At 36.2% G+C, this 18,216-nt stretch overlaps 1 protein-coding gene across 4 annotated transcripts in view; it reads right to left on the bottom strand.

Moving 5' to 3' along the window:
• LOC106062377 (uncharacterized) overlaps positions 1 to 18,216 on the bottom strand; it is a 67,854-nt gene that overhangs the window by 9,493 nt on the left and 40,145 nt on the right. For all 4 annotated transcript variants that reach the window (XM_056018735.1, XM_056018738.1, XM_056018737.1 and 1 more), the window contains exons 3-11: positions 11,480 to 11,570; positions 8,450 to 8,527; positions 7,979 to 8,087; positions 7,731 to 7,800; positions 7,516 to 7,589; positions 6,129 to 6,201; positions 4,549 to 4,611; positions 1,770 to 3,773; positions 1,297 to 1,464 (exon numbers count right to left, since the gene is read on the bottom strand). In XM_056018735.1, coding sequence (XP_055874710.1) covers positions 1,297 to 1,464; positions 1,770 to 3,773; positions 4,549 to 4,611; positions 6,129 to 6,201; positions 7,516 to 7,589; positions 7,731 to 7,800; positions 7,979 to 8,087; positions 8,450 to 8,527; positions 11,480 to 11,570 — 2,730 coding nt within the window. The remainder of the gene's footprint in view (positions 1 to 1,296; positions 1,465 to 1,769; positions 3,774 to 4,548; positions 4,612 to 6,128; positions 6,202 to 7,515; positions 7,590 to 7,730; positions 7,801 to 7,978; positions 8,088 to 8,449; positions 8,528 to 11,479; positions 11,571 to 18,216) is intronic.

The raw sequence follows: 18,216 nt of genomic DNA, 5'->3' as shown, positions 1-18,216 counted from the left end.
ATCTTTGGGGGAACAAAATTACTAACTAATCAGTCACAAAGTGAAAATTCTATTCTGACCATTATAATTTTTGAAAATTTAATGATCTAATAGATAAATTGGGTCTGGATGTATAAACAGGATCTATACTTTAAACACACATAATAAGCGGGTATTCCAACATATATGGGAAGTGTGGTCGAGAGGCCAAGTGCGCTTGAACTTGGCTTGGCCTGGCTACCTAGAAGGGGGCTCGAGGTTCAACACCCGACTCGGGCAGAGTTGTGTTTACTGAGCGCCTAAAGGCAGCACGGAAAACCAACTCCTAGATATCCCCTCCCCCCCCCCCCCCACTGGTCCACAAATGAGATTGGACCAAAAGCGCTCTGAGCCTGCTATAAGCATGAAAGTAGCGCTATATAAAAGCTATAATAATAATATTCATTAAAGAGTTATATAAATAGACTTTCAGGAACATTTTGCACACCATCTTTTAAGCCTGGATTTATAGGCCTATCATCAAACTATTATCTTCTCTACTATTTATATCTAGATCCAGTATTCTAGTCTTGATATGGTCTTTCAATGTTGTTCTATTAAGGGCAAAGTAATCACTCTTTCAAAAAGTCATGTAAAGGAGAAATATTTCAAAGAAATGTTTTATTCTGTTACTTGTGTAAATGTTACAGTATCTATAAATTTCCTGTGAGGGTTAGATGTAAAATTTATCAATATCTGTCTTCCAGCACTGATTGACAAGAAAGCAATCTGACCAGTGCAATAATCAACTGCCTTAATGAATACTTAATCTTCTACACCAAATTTCAGACTAAAAAATTTTAGGAGATTCTAGAGATCATACAAAATCACATAAAAATATCAGCCCACACAAGAATTTGAAATCTTTTTTTTTATTGGAAAAATAATTTTATGCACAAATTGTAAAACTAATTTTTGTATAGATAATGAAGATTATTATTATTACTATCACTCAGCTTCTATGCCATATTGCCATAAGATTGTTAAAAAAAAACTATAATTGCATAAATATGGGTGGTTCTGGGAACTGTGTGCTATAAGATACCAGACTCAAAAAACAACCATCTGTAAAAAAAACTCTGTAACAGACCCAACCTACTCGTGTGTGTGTGGCCAGCTTTTCAAAGTGAAGATTGGTGTTTAAAGCTATCTTTGGATTTCTTTTAAACTTGAAATAGTATATTTAAAAAAAATAATTAAAAACTAATTTTGAAACCTTCACATTATTTTCTTTAAATTTCTAATTTTGTAAAAAAAAAATTGGTATAGTCTATTTACCTCACGAAGAAAATCATTTTCATTTTCAGCCTCTGAAAGTTTCGACATAATATGAGTATTTTCTAATTTCAATGCTTGTACTTCTGGTATGGTCTCAGTGATCGACTTGTTCAGCATGCTGGTGGTTTGTCCAAGTTCCATTTCAAGTTCCTCGTTGTTAGCTCGTAGCTTTAAATGTTAAGGGTTATACAAACTGTATAGCGTTAAAACATTGAAAATGTGGGACTAAAGGAAAATAGTTATGACTTTTAAAATATAATTTAAACTATAAAATGTTACAGAAGAAAGGATAATTATTTTACTTACTTTTTAAATAAAATACCTTAATTAAAATTAAATATCTAATGCTGAAGGTAATTTTCAAATATATTTTCATTAAGAGGTTATGATAAACAGAAAGTTTTTTTATTCTAAAGTTCATTCCCACAGATACATACTATGTGCCCAGAGAGAAAAATGAAACAATTGTTTACCTCTGAAAAATAATGTTCCAGCTCTTTGACTCTTCTCTCGAAATACAAAGTCTTCTGTCTCTCTTGTTCCAGTAATGAGCGATACTCCATGTTTTCAACCTGAGCTTTGGCTAAATGATGTCTGCAATCATCGAGAACACTATTTGTGTGCCGGAGTTTATCAGATACCTCCTCCCGAGCACTCTCCAGCCTGGAAACCAGCAGGTCATTGTCAGCGACAGCGCATGCCAATGCTTTCTTCAGTTCAGCTACTTCCGCCTCACTGAGTGGTCTTTTAGAAATCAGCTGCCTCCAGTTGGAGACGTACTGGTTTCGAACAGAGATATCTTGATTAGTTCCAATAGGATTAGGACTGGCCATTCTAGCTCTATGAGTCACAGAAGGCTGTCTCCCTGAAGAGCTTTTGTAAGCAGTCAGAAGTGTTTGAGGTGATCTTGGCTTTAGTGGTTGATACAAATTGGCTTCTGACCTGCACTCCAAATGCATCAAAGATGGTTCCAGTGCTGTCTGACTGTTCATGTTCAAGAGAGGACAAGATGTCGCTCGTGCTCTACTGTGCTGCAATGTGGAATTCTCAAATTCTCTTCCATCTGGAGAACCATCCGATAAAAGCCTCGACCTACTTAAACTTCGTCTTCTTTCTGCTTTTTCCTCTTCCATCCTATATACTTTTTCTTTAAGAAGTTTGATTTCCTGGCTGAGTGAATTCATCAATCCTGAATTAGCATTTGGTTCTGCGATGCTCTGAAATCTCCTCTGTTGTTCCCAGGCCTCTCTCCGTGGTATTCTACCACTTCCTGCTCTCTTTTCAACTGATGTCGAGGCTTGAACAGAACTGCTGAGTGGCAGCTGTGTATCTCTGTTGACAAAAGGAATGTCATAGCTGGATACATCTAGGCTATGTTCTGAATCCCTATAGCTTAGTGTTGGGTAATTATTTAATTCGCTAAAACTAGTTGGTGATGGTGACTGAGATCTGTCTCTGGGATATATAGAGAGCATGGTGTTGGAGCCTCGCTCTTCACCATTTTCTCGCAGGATAGGAGAAACTGCCCTTCTTCTAGGTGACAAAGACTGAAATCTGTGGCTCATAAATGTTGAGGCAGTATCCCCCACAGACTTTAAAGAAGTTTCTTCATCGTCATCTAAAATATGTTGAGAAAAATTTTCAGAGTAGCTACTAGGTGACTTAACTCTTGATGACTGGATAACATTTATAAGGTCAAAAACTTCTGGCACATCTGCTTGCAAAAAGAACTTTGCCGCACTCTTTGCATTTTCTTGCATATCTTTTGGGAGCCTTTTTAAAGCAGATTCAACAGGAGTTGTTAATCTTGTAGAATGGAGCTTTGATGGAATTTCAGTAGACTTGCTACGCCTAGAATAATTTTTCTCCTGTATTTGATAGGAGTCAAGTTTGCCTAAATCAAAAGATCTAGATCTTCCCATTAGATGGTTAGAATCATGATTTGGGGTTGTCGAAAGTCTATCTATTGTTTCTTCCCACTGCAATATGTAGTCTTTAGGTCTTTTGATTCTGACATTATCTTCTTGCCCACCACCAGCAAACTCATTAGAGTTTTCCCTGCTCCTTAAAGTCTTCTCATCTAGATAGTTTTTCCCACTCGAACTGTTGTTAAAAGATCCACTGTTAACTTTACCCTGACGCTGAAGGTTAGGTTTAGGAGCACTCATACTTTTAAGTGAAGGTTTCTTGCTGGCTGTAAAGTTTGTACCACCAGAGTAGAGTGGGGGACCTCTCTCGTTACTCTGCAGACCTGGGACCCTGGAGTAATTAACATTTTCAATCACAGTTTCATACATTGTGCCGTCATCTAAAGATTGAGATTGATAAGGGGAGCCCTGCCGGTCAGCTTGCACTGAAGACCACTGAGAACTATCTGTGTGATGCACTGAAGCTGATCTACTGTATGCAGTATCCTTGCCATCAGAGATTAAACTTGAGTCACAGACTTGATGAGTTCGTGTACCAGCAAATCTATCCTGAAAAGATTAAATTTATTTTAAAATGCTAACTTTTGATTTTATGATTATTAGAACTGCTTAAATGTTTAAATATTCCTTTTGAAAGTCTTCTTATCTTAAAAAAACAGACATTACTTCAAAAAAGATGATGATTACGTCCTACACGTTATGTATCTAATCATGCATGTTAACCAATGACTTAAATTCTGCCAAGTCATTGGTTTTCCTGGCTGGCTAAGGCAACCCATTCCATACTCTAATAGCACTAGGGAAAAAGGAGCATTTGTACTCATTTGTCCTAGCATATGGAACAAGGAATGTGACTTTATCTTTGTGTCTTTCTGAGTATTTTATATGGTTTTGTTTTTATATTTGAAGATTATGGTTCAGTGTTTTATGTATAATTGCTACTTTACTTTCAAGTCTTCTATCCTGAAGGCTTTCTAAATTTATTCTATTATTGGCCTAACCAAGGTTAAATAACATTTTAGTTTTATGTTCTTATTTGATCTATAGTGATTCTTTCAAAATTTAGTGATTTTACTAAAGGTATTACTCCAGTCAAACATGAATATTTGTTTGTTATGAATCTCACTGCTCTATTTTGTGTCTGTTCCAGTCTCTTAATGTTTTCTTGAGTTGAGGGGTCCCAAACCGAGGATGCATATTCTATTATTGGCCTAACCAAGGTTAAATAACATTTTAGTTTTATGTTCTTATTTGATTTATAGTCATGTAGAAGACTACTTAAATAATGATACTACATAACCATATATTAATATATATGCATTACCCTAGCAGCTGTAGCATTTTCTCCGTAGGATGATTTCCTTAACTGCATGTTTGAAATAGGACACTGCAAGAACAAATATGATGAAAGAAAATTTGATCAATTAATAAATTCATAAAGATAATCCTTTTCATAATGAATATTTATTCAAATAGTCCTAGCAGAAAAACATTAATAATCAAATTAGAAAAAAAAAAGGGACATAAGAGAATATTGGGTTAAAAGTAATGGGGAAGAAAAAAGTAGAAACCAAGTTCTCTATTCAAACCATTCAAAGAAAAAGACAAATTTCTTGAATGAATGAAATCAAACTGAATTATACCAGACTTCATAAGCATTCCAACACTAATTTCTAGCAGAATTACAGGTCAACTGGTTAATGGCCTCTGGATAAGTCTATAAAAATTCTGGGAAATTTAATAACTAAAAATCTGTTAAAGAAATAAGTACTGGTTTTATACCAAGCTAAAGAAATTCAGCAAACAGCAAGAAAACTTTTTTAAATGTAAGAAATGAAGGTAAAAAGAGATCATGAACAGTATCTTAAAATAAATATTGTTATAACTGAACTGTGATGCTGGTCAGTGTAGCCCTATGGGTAATCAACCAACACATGCGACACAGGCCAGTGTACTTAAAAAAGGGACGGATGTAAACATTCTCCTTGTAGGTCAACAGTGTTTTTGGTTATCTGACTATGAACTATGTGTTGTTTATAAAAAAAAAGGTTGGGTCAAGTCTGGCGGACTAGGAGAGGAACAAGAAAGTTAAGGAAGAACAACATTCATTGTTTACAAGTTGTGTATAGCTGTTATATTCAGACATTGACTTCTGCCCATTTGTAAAGTATTTGATTGTTTTTCTCTTCATAATTTATTACACTCATTAAAGTGTCTCGATATATCGAAGACCAAGTTATCTGGTTCTTGACTTAGCCACATTGTTTTGTCAAGGGTTGATAGAGAATCCTAACAATATAATCACTAATGACAACATAAATATTATATGATCATATACTAAATAAAAGAAAATGGAACCTCAGGAGAAGAGAATATAATTCATAATAGCAATAAAACAGAAGCTAACATACTGCATAAATAATTAGCCTTAGCAATCATAGGTCCTGGAGACTAAAATATCCTGTTTAATTTCAGTCCAGAAGAAAGTATAGGAGACATTACATACTGAAGAGATCTACAAACTATCAACTTAAACCAAATATTTGTACCAGATGCCATCCACCAAGGTCTTTCAGGATACTATGTAACAAGCAAAAAACATTGAAAATAATTCAGGCATTTCATAATCAGAGCAGAATACTACAGAACTGAAAAGAAGTTAACATTTTAAGCAAAGGAGAAAATCAGATCCAGGAATTATATAAAATACATTAGAGTATGGAAAGGGTTGTCTGATTAGCCAGGAAAACCAATAGCAACAGATAAGTCTACTAGAGACTTGAATGACAATGTTAACACATGGATCTGTATAGGATGTAAACGTTTCTTTCAAGGAATGTTGAACATTTTAAGATCTGAAGTGATGGTTAGGATGTCTATGCAATTTGACCAACTCCAACTTACCCTTCTACGAAACAATGACAGATATATCATGAGTGTGTGCTCATCAATAGTCCCATCCACAATATCAGAAGCTCTAGAATACAAAAAACATTTAAACTAGAAACATTGCAAATAAATAAAAAGTAAATAATAATACATTGTTTTTTATTATTGCTAAGATATATAAGGAAAATTTACTGTTTTATCCACAATTTGTTTCATGTTTCAAACATTTATTCAGAAATTAAAATTATTACAATGAAGATAAAGTCATAGCCTAAATTTCCAGCTGGGCTCCAACTTAACCATTATGATAACAGTTCAAAGTAAGTAGGCTTCCTCACAATCAGGTACTAACAATGTTCCTAATCCTAATTAGTCCTTATCAACTAAATCCCTAACAATGCCAAGTCAAACAATAGTCAAATCTTAAAATAAAAACTTAGAGAGAAACTGAAATGGAAACAAATTATAATGTAGTTTTTGTTAAATTGTTAGGCAACATGGGTAGAACTGACCTTAAAAACCTAGCAAATACACAACTAGAGCAGAACTATTAGTAGAGAGTCCAAGGGAGACAAGCAGATTCAAAAGTGAAAAAAAAAAAAACAACATAAACCAAGTTTCAAAAACATTTTTGCTCACTTCTTGTGTCATGGGAAATGATTTCCTATAGAGATATCATCAAGTCTGGTATAACTAAGCTACATGATTGATATAATAGTATAAAGGCTTTTTTGTAGTGCATGTACATTTGAAAAGAACATTATATTTTGGGGAAATCTCTTACTAACAAGGAGGTCTAAAATTTTAATTTATAAAACAAAACAAATGATTAATTGCAAAAATTAGAAATATAAAATGATTTAATGTGCAGTAGATAATTTATACTCCCTATAACACTTGAAGACACTAATAGTAAATACTCTTATTGCATAATTATTTAGGATCATCAACCAGGATCCTGGTATTGCCTTCATTAATTACAGTTTAATAACAGTTTAATAAATTGTCAAATAAAGAGTTATATGTTATTTACTTTTATAATGGATACCATAGTTAAGAATAAGAAGACTAACTTTGAAGACTAACTTTGAAGACTAACTTTGAAGACTAACTTTGAAGACTAACTTTCAAGACTAACTTTCAAGACTAACTAAGGGAGAGTTAGAAACTTTTTACAAAGGCCACAGGATACACATTTGAGCCCAAAAGAAAATCCACTGCTAAGGACAGGGGTAGATAGCAAAAAGAGAGCCTAAATCTACCATTGGAAGAAAACGCTGAGTGTGGCAAAATATGTAGGTCGCAGCTGAGACTGTATAGGTATGTGAAATATGGTATTGCTTATTAATCTTTGGACTGAAAGACAAGCCTTATATATTATTTAATTTTTAATGATCCTTACTTTAAGATTTCTTTCCTGATGCCGTAACGATTTTGAATCTCAGTAAGAAGTGTATCAATATACTCTGTTTTCATCTGTAATCATACAACAATATACCTTCTTTGAATTTATAGTGGAAATTATCAAGTTTTAAAAATATATTCATTTATTTTAATCACGCCAAAGTAGATCTTAGATATCAATTAAAGTTAGTTAGTTTCAGTCTTACTGCTTACTTCATGCCTTGGTGAGCTCCCTAGGGCTGCTTTTTCTAACAGTTTGACAAACCAATCACCCTGACAGAGGCTAAAATCAAAATAAATCAAACACAAAAACTTTAACTTTTTTTTTAAATAAACATTTTGCTGAAAAACTATACAAATCTTGAAGGATTTTTTTTTCCATCTAACTCCGCCCTCTCCCCATTTATTTATTAATGTCAGATTTATAACTTTTTACTTCAAACATTAAAACAATTTTTTACTTTTCACTCAGAGATTTTCCAAAATCAAATGTTGTTCCTAATTGCTCCATACACCATTCTAGAAGATTCTTCTTACCAGCTCCAACACTTCGCTGAAAAGCATTTTGTCCTGTCAAGAGAGTTTGAAGCAAGTTCAGTTAAGACTTAGTTCCATTAAGCTTTAAGACTTAGTTTAGTTAAACACTTGTTAAATGTTGAACATTCTACCTTGATCAAATGCTACGTTGCTATTAAAAATTCTATAACATATTAGTCCCAGGAGTATATAAAACTTTAAATGTTAACATTAACATTGTGACAGTGATATGTAATAGATTATATACTACAGAGTCTATATTGACTGTTCACAACTGGGTTTGTGTAGTCATGTGACACACTGCACTCATCCTTAATCTTCAGAATCAAAGACATCACCATTAATTAATTACTGTTTAATAAATTGTCAAATAAAAAGAGTTAGATGTTATTTACCTATGTAATGGATGCCATAGTTAAGGATAAGAATCCACAAAATATCCAAGATTGATTTAATTTCATTGTTGGTAATGTCTGTGGAGTCAATAATCAATAAAAATTAATATATGAATAGCTAGGAAAATCATTGTCATAAAGCGAATAAGCTAAGACTTAGGCTCATATGCATGAATTGGTGAGGAACATGAGTTACCAGACACATAAGTGCAAAATAGAGGACAGAAAAGTAGGACAAATATATTTATAACATACAGTTGGCCTATATTTGACAAGACATGGTATTAAATTAAATTTGTGCAAAAGCTCCTATTCTTCCCTGGTGCTATTAGAGCATGGAATGAGTTGCCTGAGCTAGCCAGGAAAACCATTGACTTGGCAGAATTTAAGTCATTGGTTATGCGTGACTAAGATGCATGACGCGTAGGATGTAATCATCTTCTTTTTGAAGTAACGTCTGTATCATATAACATTATCTGATTATCATCATCAGACTAATCAGAGGCTTTGACTTTCTAGATCCAGATCTTAGAGACTCTTAGAACAGAAGAGATCTGAAAACTATCTTATCTTGTATAATACAGACGTTACTTAAAAAAAAAAAAAACTAGACTAGACTATTGCTATTGCCTAGACTTTATGTATATGAGTATATACTTGAAGTAGTCTAGATCTAGATCTATTTGGTCAAAGATTTTTTTTTTTGTCTGGAGTGACTGGAGATAAAGAGACTTAGTCCAACAATTTAAAGAAGATAAAAAAAACCAAACACTGTAAGCTTGATTTCTCTATAAAAAAAAGACATTTTTTAAATACTACACTGTCCAGGTAAGTAAAATGATCTAGATCTACCACATTATCATTATGACGATGACCATTTTACAGTGATTCACTCCAGAGAAATGAGCGTGCACACATGTCCATGACAATGAACTTTGAACTCCTGTCGTTTGTTTCCTGTGAAGCCGAAATTGAGCAAACACAGAATGTGTATGTCCGCATAGTATGGCCTGAATACACTAAATGACTACACAGCACACATATCTCTAACATTGTGTGAACACATTCTTACGGACGAGTTACAAGCGCATGTAAGCATAAGAACGACAACCGATACAGTAAATCATATTCATGGCCAAGTAAATGAGGGTTTATCTTTAGGGGTGTCTACAAAAAGATATGATATAGTCTCTCAGTAGGTCTCTAGATCAGTAGCCTACTTTTCACATTTGTGGAACAAATTCTAAAGTATCACTGTCGGCGAATCTTTGATCTTTGCCCAACAAGGGGTCCTGGCAGATAGTAGCTAGGCCTACTCATAAATTTTATGCTTTTGAAGACTTCAGGGAAAATCCATCCATACTAGACTTTATCTCAGAGTGTGACACCAAGAATGGGAGAATGGAAAAGAAACGGCTGTAGCTGTTACCTGAAGTTCTGGCCTTTAAGATGCTCAGAAACGCAAGAATCACACAAAATCAGAAGATGATAATTCTGACAGGTAGGCTATGAACTTTGCTAACCGGATGACGCGATACGAAATAGCAAAGGCGTCTCTAAAAAAAAAAAGTTTTTGGAAGAAGAAAGTAAAGGGAAAGAGTTCAAACTTGACCAAACGATTCTGGATGAAAATGTGCAGGCAGTCTTGGCGGCTGATCACAATAGACGTGAACAGTTGAGTAGTTTTGAAATACCTGACATAAAGAATGGTTGAAATAGATCTAAGCCGAAAGTGGACATCATGACAAGTAAAAGGAGGAAGTCAATTTCGAAGCGTAGGTCAAGTAAAAAGCATAGGCCATGAGAAAGGTGAAGGTCAATCAAGACACATTGTTCGATGTCAGGTCACTCAGCGAAGTTAAAAAAAAAAGTTTACAATCAGTTAGTCGTAATGGAAATGTTTGGAGATGTATTCCTTGTGGGCAGGGCCGGTCCTACAGATTGCGGGGCCCTATGCGAAACGGATAGCTCGGGGCCTATTCTGAGTTGTGATAAGGATAATAAGTGAAAATTAAGATTTTGTATTAGAAAATAAATTCGTGTTTTCATTTTATTCACATTTTACTAAGTACAAAATCACTGTCACTTCACTCGACGAGCCATTTACATTAGATAGTAGTTGTCCAACAAAAAGCTGATAAACATTCAGATCTGCTTTTGTTTTGCTTTTTTATTTAAAGAGGTCGTGATAGATTTAGATCTATATTTGTATGCCAGTGGTTATAAAAGTAAATTAAGAATTTGAACTTCTTGTTTTGGTTAAAATTCGCCTTATTATAACAATGTTACTAAATGAAAGCTGACAATGCCCTTTTTTTTTAAATTGCTGGTAGGATCATTGAATGACACCCAGAAATGACAATTTTGTCTGTTTTTAAGGAGATTTGCATCAGTTGTCAGAGGACTTTAATAAGTTCAGGAGATTTTCATGACTTTTTCTTATATTTTAAAATTTCAGGAGAATTCCAGAAACCCTTTAACTTAAAATGGTTTATTTTAATAATTTACACTTAGAATTCGCGCGGGGCCTATGAAAGTAACGGGGCCCACTGCGGCCGCATAGGTTGCAGAGCCCTAAGAACGGCCCTGCTTGTGGGTCATATAGACATCTTTTGTTTAAATGTCTAAACAGTTGGGACAATCTGTCAAACAAGGTCTGTTTACTACATATAATTATGGTACTAATATTGATCGCCCCTTGTTTTTTTTAAATTTAAACTTCAACTTTAAGAGCCATAGACTTGCATGGCCTATAGGTCTAGTTAGATATAGATCTTAATGCACATTTAAACTGTAAGCATGTAGGCCTATGTTTTAAAAATGTCTACGGTACTTTTAGTGTTTTTATATACGACCTTTTAATGTGAATCTAACAGAAGAGTGCTAATGGATGTCCTCCCCCTGGCCCCTTTTTTGTAAGAAAGTAGGCCTACTTAAGCTGTAAATTCTGTGGCATGCTAGATCAGCAAGATCTACAATGGAGACATGGTCTCGGTAACTACATTCTACATTCGTTTGGTTAACACTGACCTTCGGCTGGAAACTTGACCCGGATGCCATGTTTTTGCATATGATCAAGCGCTGCAGTGACGTAGTCGAGAGCTGTACATCTGCCGGATGTCTGAAATGAATTAGGATTGTGGGAAGAGATTAGAGAGTTGGAAAGAAAGATGGCGGAAATATATTCCATACAAAAATGGGGTTTAAACAACAATCAAGGAGGCGCGGTGGCCGAGCGGTAAAGCGCTTGGGTTCTGAACCGGGGGTCTCGGGTTTAAATCCTGGCGTGGACAGGAATTTTATTTATTTCGAAATCTTTTGGCGCCTCTTAGTCCACCCAGCTCTAATGGGTACCTGACATTACTCGGGGAAAAGTAAAATCGGTTGTGCGTTGCGCTGGCCACATGACACCCTCGTTAACCGTAGGCCACAGAAACAGATCTATAGATCACAAAGTCTGAAAGGGGAACTTTACTTTTTACTAAACAACAATAAATTGTAGTATAACTACATTTTCAAAGCCATACACCTCGTGAATAGGCCTATATACTGCTAGGTGCCTGGAAGGTTCGGGGTCCAGTTAGTGTTTAAATATATTTATTTCTTTACAAAGCTTATACTTATATCTACTCACTCTGTCTGGTACCGTTATTTCAGCCACTTCCCACATTGTCAGATCAAGTTGAAGCTTTGCAAATTATTCATTGTTCCTAGCATAGTATGAATCAATCAAAAAAATTAAACAAATGTTGTGGGCGGTCGTTGACTTGTAGCCCCAATCTTCTGGTAGACAACTAAACCGCTGTAGGCGTATTATATCTTAACTTATAAAACCTGAAATAACTTCTTTATGTACAATATAAAATGGCATTTTGAACAAAATCTAACTCACTGCAAAAAAAAAACAACACGTCTTTTCACTCTGGCAATCTGGAGTCGTCTTTCGTACCTAAGACCGCTGACCGCAATGCCGCGTGTCTTGCATCATTCACAACCAATCGCTACCTCTTCCCACCGTCACCATGGAAACACACGCACACAGCCCATAACACAAATTTACCAATTAATAAGTGGTAATTAATTAAATTTACTTTGATACTGATTAAGGGGGAAAATTACAGCAGAGATACGGGCATAAATATACAGTTCTTACCCTTAGATAAGCTTTGTTTACCCCTTAAAATGCTGAGCTGTTTTAAAAAATGAGTGCATACAAAATGGAGTTACAATTGTGTTGTTTAGAGGCTAAACTACCACACGCGTTTTAAGGGTTAACAAACAAAGTCTTTTGCTTGCTTTATTTTATTTTGATACGTTCAGACCAAAATGTCTGCTACGTGCGCATCATAGCGTAAATGTGGAATGGTGCGAATGCGTGTTGAAAGGAGGGGGAATCAAAATGGAGGAATAGAAGCGAAAAGTGTTGACAGTGTTAATGAAGATTAAATTATTTATAAACTATGATTTTGTCGGTTTGGTGTCGGTGTATCGCTAAAGAGACTCATCACATATTTAGACGCAACATAACGTAACTCCGCAAAATGGCGCTGCACTGTAGCGACATGCAATTTGGGCAGCTGTTTGAGACAAACATCTCTAAAAAAAGCTAACAAGATCCTCGACATAAAGAATCACCCTTTGTGTCAGGATTTTGTGATTTTACCATCACAAAAGAGATACGAGACACCGATAGCAAAGACAAACAGACACAAACACTATTTTGTTCCCCTGGCAAATCAAATCATTAAATAAGAACAATCTGGTATAAACTTTGTCACATGTAAATTATGAGTACATTATGAGTGAGTCTGGTGTGAATGTACACTTTGGTTTCTTATAGTTATAATGTTTTTTTGTTTGGTGTAATGCACAAATTGTAAGACAAATTTCCATACGGACAATAAAGATTATTATTATTATTATTATTAAAACAAAATATTTTTTCGCTTCTGTGGCCATGCTAGATTAGTTAGATGTATACTGGAGACATGGGATCAGTAACTGCATTCTCAATAGTTTTGTTAACACTGCCCATCAGCTAACTACTGCAGTTAAAAAGTTTGGGGGGGGGGGGGGAAGGGGGGTTAATTTAAAAAACGGACGTCCTCGAATCGCAAGGTTATCTCCACTTGGATTTAAACGTGATTTCAGAACAGAAACTAGAACAGACTGCATTTAACGAATGTAACACTTTAAGATTAGTAAAATCACTAAACTTAGAAACACTCCACTCCAAGACAAAAGACCAAAATGCCAAGTAGCAATAAAACATGAAGCGCTCAAGTTTAACTGCTACTTTTGTTTGTTATGTGTATGTTGTATGTGTTTTGTTATTGTTACAGTAATGCTGAGGTGGGCCATCGTAGTCAAACTGATTCCCATTTAATCTGACCCTATCTTCTGTGGCATTTTACGTCTCGAGAGACGATCTTTTCCCTTTGCAACTACTTGTGTGACTAAAGAGGCCAATCCTTGATACACAGCTGCGATCGCAGGTTGGGCATATATAATCACCAGGCGCCGTTGCATTTTCACCCTTCTTTCTGCTTCTGTTGTGTATGACATCTGCAAATCCGTGACCCTTCCTTTATGCTCTCTCTCCATGTGGATCTATCCAGTGCCACCTCTTCCCAGTTGCCAGTGTCGATTTTGAAGAGCTTCATGTCGCGTTTGCATACATCCGTATACCGTAAAAGTGGGCGACCAGCGGCTCTCCTGCCTTCTATTAGATCGCCATACAGGATGTCCTGTGGAAGTCGACCTACTGGCATTCTACGAACGTGGCCAAGCCAGCCAAGGCGTCTGCTGCTGATAATAACAGAGCGGATGTCCTGGCACCCTGCTCTTCGTAGCACTTCCTCATTGGTTATCTTATCTTGCCACCTTATTTTAAAGATCCGCCTTAGGCATTCGGAGGTGGAAGACATTCGCCTTTTTGTTTCCCTGCCATACCTTATCTAATAACATTATAAAATTATAAAATGCTCAGACTTATAAGTCGAAAAACATTTCAGACGAAGCTTCTGTATGTAGGGTTTTATACTGTGCTGTTGAATTGAGATGCTATGGAAGGACCCTAGGTATCAAATAGGAAGACATCACTAAAGAAGAGGTTACAAACATGATCACAACGGCAATTATGCCCCCCTGATGACCTGCTAGACCAGCGGTTCTCAACCTTTTTTGCTCGGCGACCCCTTATTATAACCCCCCACTCTACCGCGACCCCCACCCGCACAGCAATAGAAGAATAGACAATAACAATCCATATTTTCGATGGTCTTAGGCGACCCCTGGCAAATCGTCAATCGACCCCCAATGGGGGTCGCGACCCACAGGTTGAGAACCCCCGTGCTAGACTCTGCTAGACACTGTCGAAAAAAACGCAAACGAAAACTTTATGGCCACAAGGTCTTCAGGGCTAGCAAAGACCTTCCTTCAAGGAACAGAACCAGGAAAAAGAGGCAGAGAAAATGATGGGAAGACAACATCAAAGAATGGACAGGCCTGCCATTGAAAGAAATTCTATCCAATGCAGAAAAAAAAAGAAATTCTATACATGATGTGTAGTATCCCGACGGTTCATCAGGCTAAGGCATAGGTGAAGGTGGGTATATTGTCCAGTTGTTCTTTTGAGAGATATTAAAATCTAGGCCATGGTCCGAGCCCTGGTCAGTACTGTCCACGATGTCGATATATTTAATTAGCCAGTTTCTCTCACTGAAAAAAATCTCGAGTGCCGTCTTTGTATAAGTAGCACGAATACATTTTTCTAAATGCCACTGGAACCTGGGAAGTGTTGCCCTAATCAGACAGAATTGAAAAATGACCTTAAAGATTTTAAGTCCCTAAATAACAACTATGACTAGTTTAACACATAGACATGCGTATTACGTGATAATTTGCACCTAAGAAGGAACGCCTGTAACATATACAAGATAAGATAAGATGAATCTTTGATATAGACAATTATAAATTGATAATAATAATAGTAGCTCCTCCGTGGTCGAAAATCTCATGTTCTATTAACTCTTTCTCTCCTAACTGACGATACCAGCGTTGATTCCACCAGAATGTGGTAAATAATTACGGAGAGAAAGAGTTAACTCGATATTATGGTAGGTTACTTAAGAAATGATAAAATAAGGTCAGATAGATAAATTGTGACGTAATCCCATACTAGCACTTGGATCAGAAGGGTTCTTTAAGATAGCGGTAACTATAATTTAAAACTAACGCTGCGAAACTAGAGGCCTTTCTATAAGAAGGAAACGATTCTTTTGAAATAATCTAACATTGATAAGACTAGTGATATATTGCTTATTCAATGCTGCCAACTATTCTGATCTGCGTGGAGAGAGGCCCCGGGTCATTTCGCTTGTCAGCAAAATATAAACATTCCTCACAACTTATCTGTCAATGCCGGAATGGAGAGAGTTAACTTTTCCTGTTGCAGTAGCAGCCTATAGATCAGCGGTTCTCAACATTTTAAGCTCGGCGACCCCTTTTTACAATCCCCCACTCCGCCGCGACCCCCCCCCACACACACACACACGCATACTGCAATAGAAGAGTAGACAATAACAATCCATATTTTCAATGGTCTTAGGCGACCCCTGGCAAATCATGAATCGACCCCCCAAGGGGGTCGCGACCCACACGTTGAGAACCCCTGCTATAGATCTATACCTGGATTTAGTGGATCATCGCTATACCATAATGTTAATTAAGTGTGTTGCTCTGTCGTGTGTGTGTGTGTGTGTGTGTGTGTGTGGGCAAGGGAGCTCATAAGTGCGTGCATGTTTACATAATGGACAACAGTATTGCTATTGATAAGTATAGAACAAACATTGCGATACCAGACACAGGGGCACGCAATCTAGGCTTGAATATCTGATTTTTGTTACCCAAGACTTTTTAGTTGGATTAATGTCCCTTCTTATGGTTTCCACTGAGGATTGTTAACGGGAAACTCCGATGTTTTTTTTTCTTTAAATTTTAGTTATTGACATATTTATATTCTGCGTAAAGTGTTGTAATTGTAAATACTAAAACATTGTTGTTTTTTTTTTTTATTTTAATGTTCAGAAACATTTATATTTAATAAATTAGACAGTAGGCTAAATTCTTCACATCTAAAAAAAACAAAAAACGGGGTTCTTTGAGATGTTTATATTTTTTTAGGAAGTGACGTAGTTCTCGACTAGGCTAGAGTTAGATCTAGACCTATATAACCGATGAACCGTACATCTAGAAGATCGCATTTTTCTTACACTTACACTTATGATTTTTTTTTCTTTTGTTTGTTTGTTTGTTTGTAAAATGTTTTACATGTTTCGGATAATCCTTCAGAGTTGAAGATAGTTTACTTCCTAGTCCAAACCTCCCGCAGGACGACGGGGGATCAGAGCGGGACGGGTTTGAACCCGTGACCATCGATAAATCCAAACGACAGTCCAGCGCGTAAACCGCACGACCAAGCATCCATTTTTTATTTACTATCTAGCTTTAAATAATTTAAATTTAAATCCAAACCTAGATCTGCTTGAAAATGAAATAATGTTATTCAATATTCAGATTGGTCGTTGTTCTGTACAACAGAAACATGTGCCTTTTAACAACTCCCGTACTATAAAACTATCGCAAATGGAAAGATAATAATAATAATAATTAAATTTAAAGAGCGCTTTTTCACAAACATGACGCAGGCTCAAGGACGCTGTGATAACATTACAAACATAATTTCGACAGCTAAAAGGACAAACTAATCTAAAAAAAAAGTTTTAAACAGATAGGTCTTAATGTTCTCCTTGAATGTAGTGTAGCATGTTGTCTGTCTGAGATCAATGGGGAGTAAGTTCCAAACCTTTGGTTCGTGTTCTGAAAAAAGCCCGCAGACCGTAGCTTTTGAGGGAGAAACGTGGCACCACTAGAAGCGGTGAGTCCATTGAGCGCAGGGCCCTCTGAGGGACATATGGAGTGATCAGTGGGTCGGTGGGAAGCGTGGTCGAGAGGCTAAGTGCGCTTGAACTTGGCTTGTCTTGGCTACCTAGAAGGGGGCTCGAGGTTCGACACCCGACTCAGGCAGAGTTGTGCTTACTGAGCGCCTAAAGGCAGCACGAAAAACCAACTCCTAGATATCCCCTCCCCCCCCCCACTGGTCCACAAATGAGATTGGACCAAAGCGCTCTGAGCATGCTATAAGCATGAAAGTAGCGCTATATAAAAGCTATAATAATAATAATAATCTAAGCTAAGGTACAAGGGCATTTCTTTATTATAGATACACTGATGACAAAGTGTGGCCACCTTGCAGTCAGTCGATTCTCACTTTCACAGGAAGCCAATGGAGTGTGTTCAAGGGAGCAGTAGCAGAATCTCGTCTTGTTTTTCGTAGGACAATTTGTGTTTTAAATTCGCTGCAGTTTGGCGATTTTGCAGTAAGGTAGCACGGCGTTTAAAGATAAGTGTTTAACAACGCTTTTAACTTTTTTGTGATTAAATGTGTATTTTGTATCACTATAGAAAGGCAGTAGACATTCTTTGAATAAAAACTTAGTTTATTTTGACCATAAGAGGGTTTAATTTTATTCAAATAAGTGCTACCATTTTGACTAAGACTAAGACTGCTTTATTGATCCTTACGGAAATTTGTTGTGATCATAAGAATTATATACTCATATTTTGTAAGAAATGTTTTAAAGAGAGTAATAATAATTATAATAATAGCTTTTATATAGCACTACCATTACCGTTTTTGCATACTC

This window comes from Biomphalaria glabrata, chromosome 2, assembly GCF_947242115.1.
Source record: "Biomphalaria glabrata chromosome 2, xgBioGlab47.1, whole genome shotgun sequence".
Classification (NCBI taxonomy): domain Eukaryota; kingdom Metazoa; phylum Mollusca; class Gastropoda; family Planorbidae; genus Biomphalaria; species Biomphalaria glabrata.
This window is presented reverse-complemented; position numbering and strand designations above follow the sequence as displayed.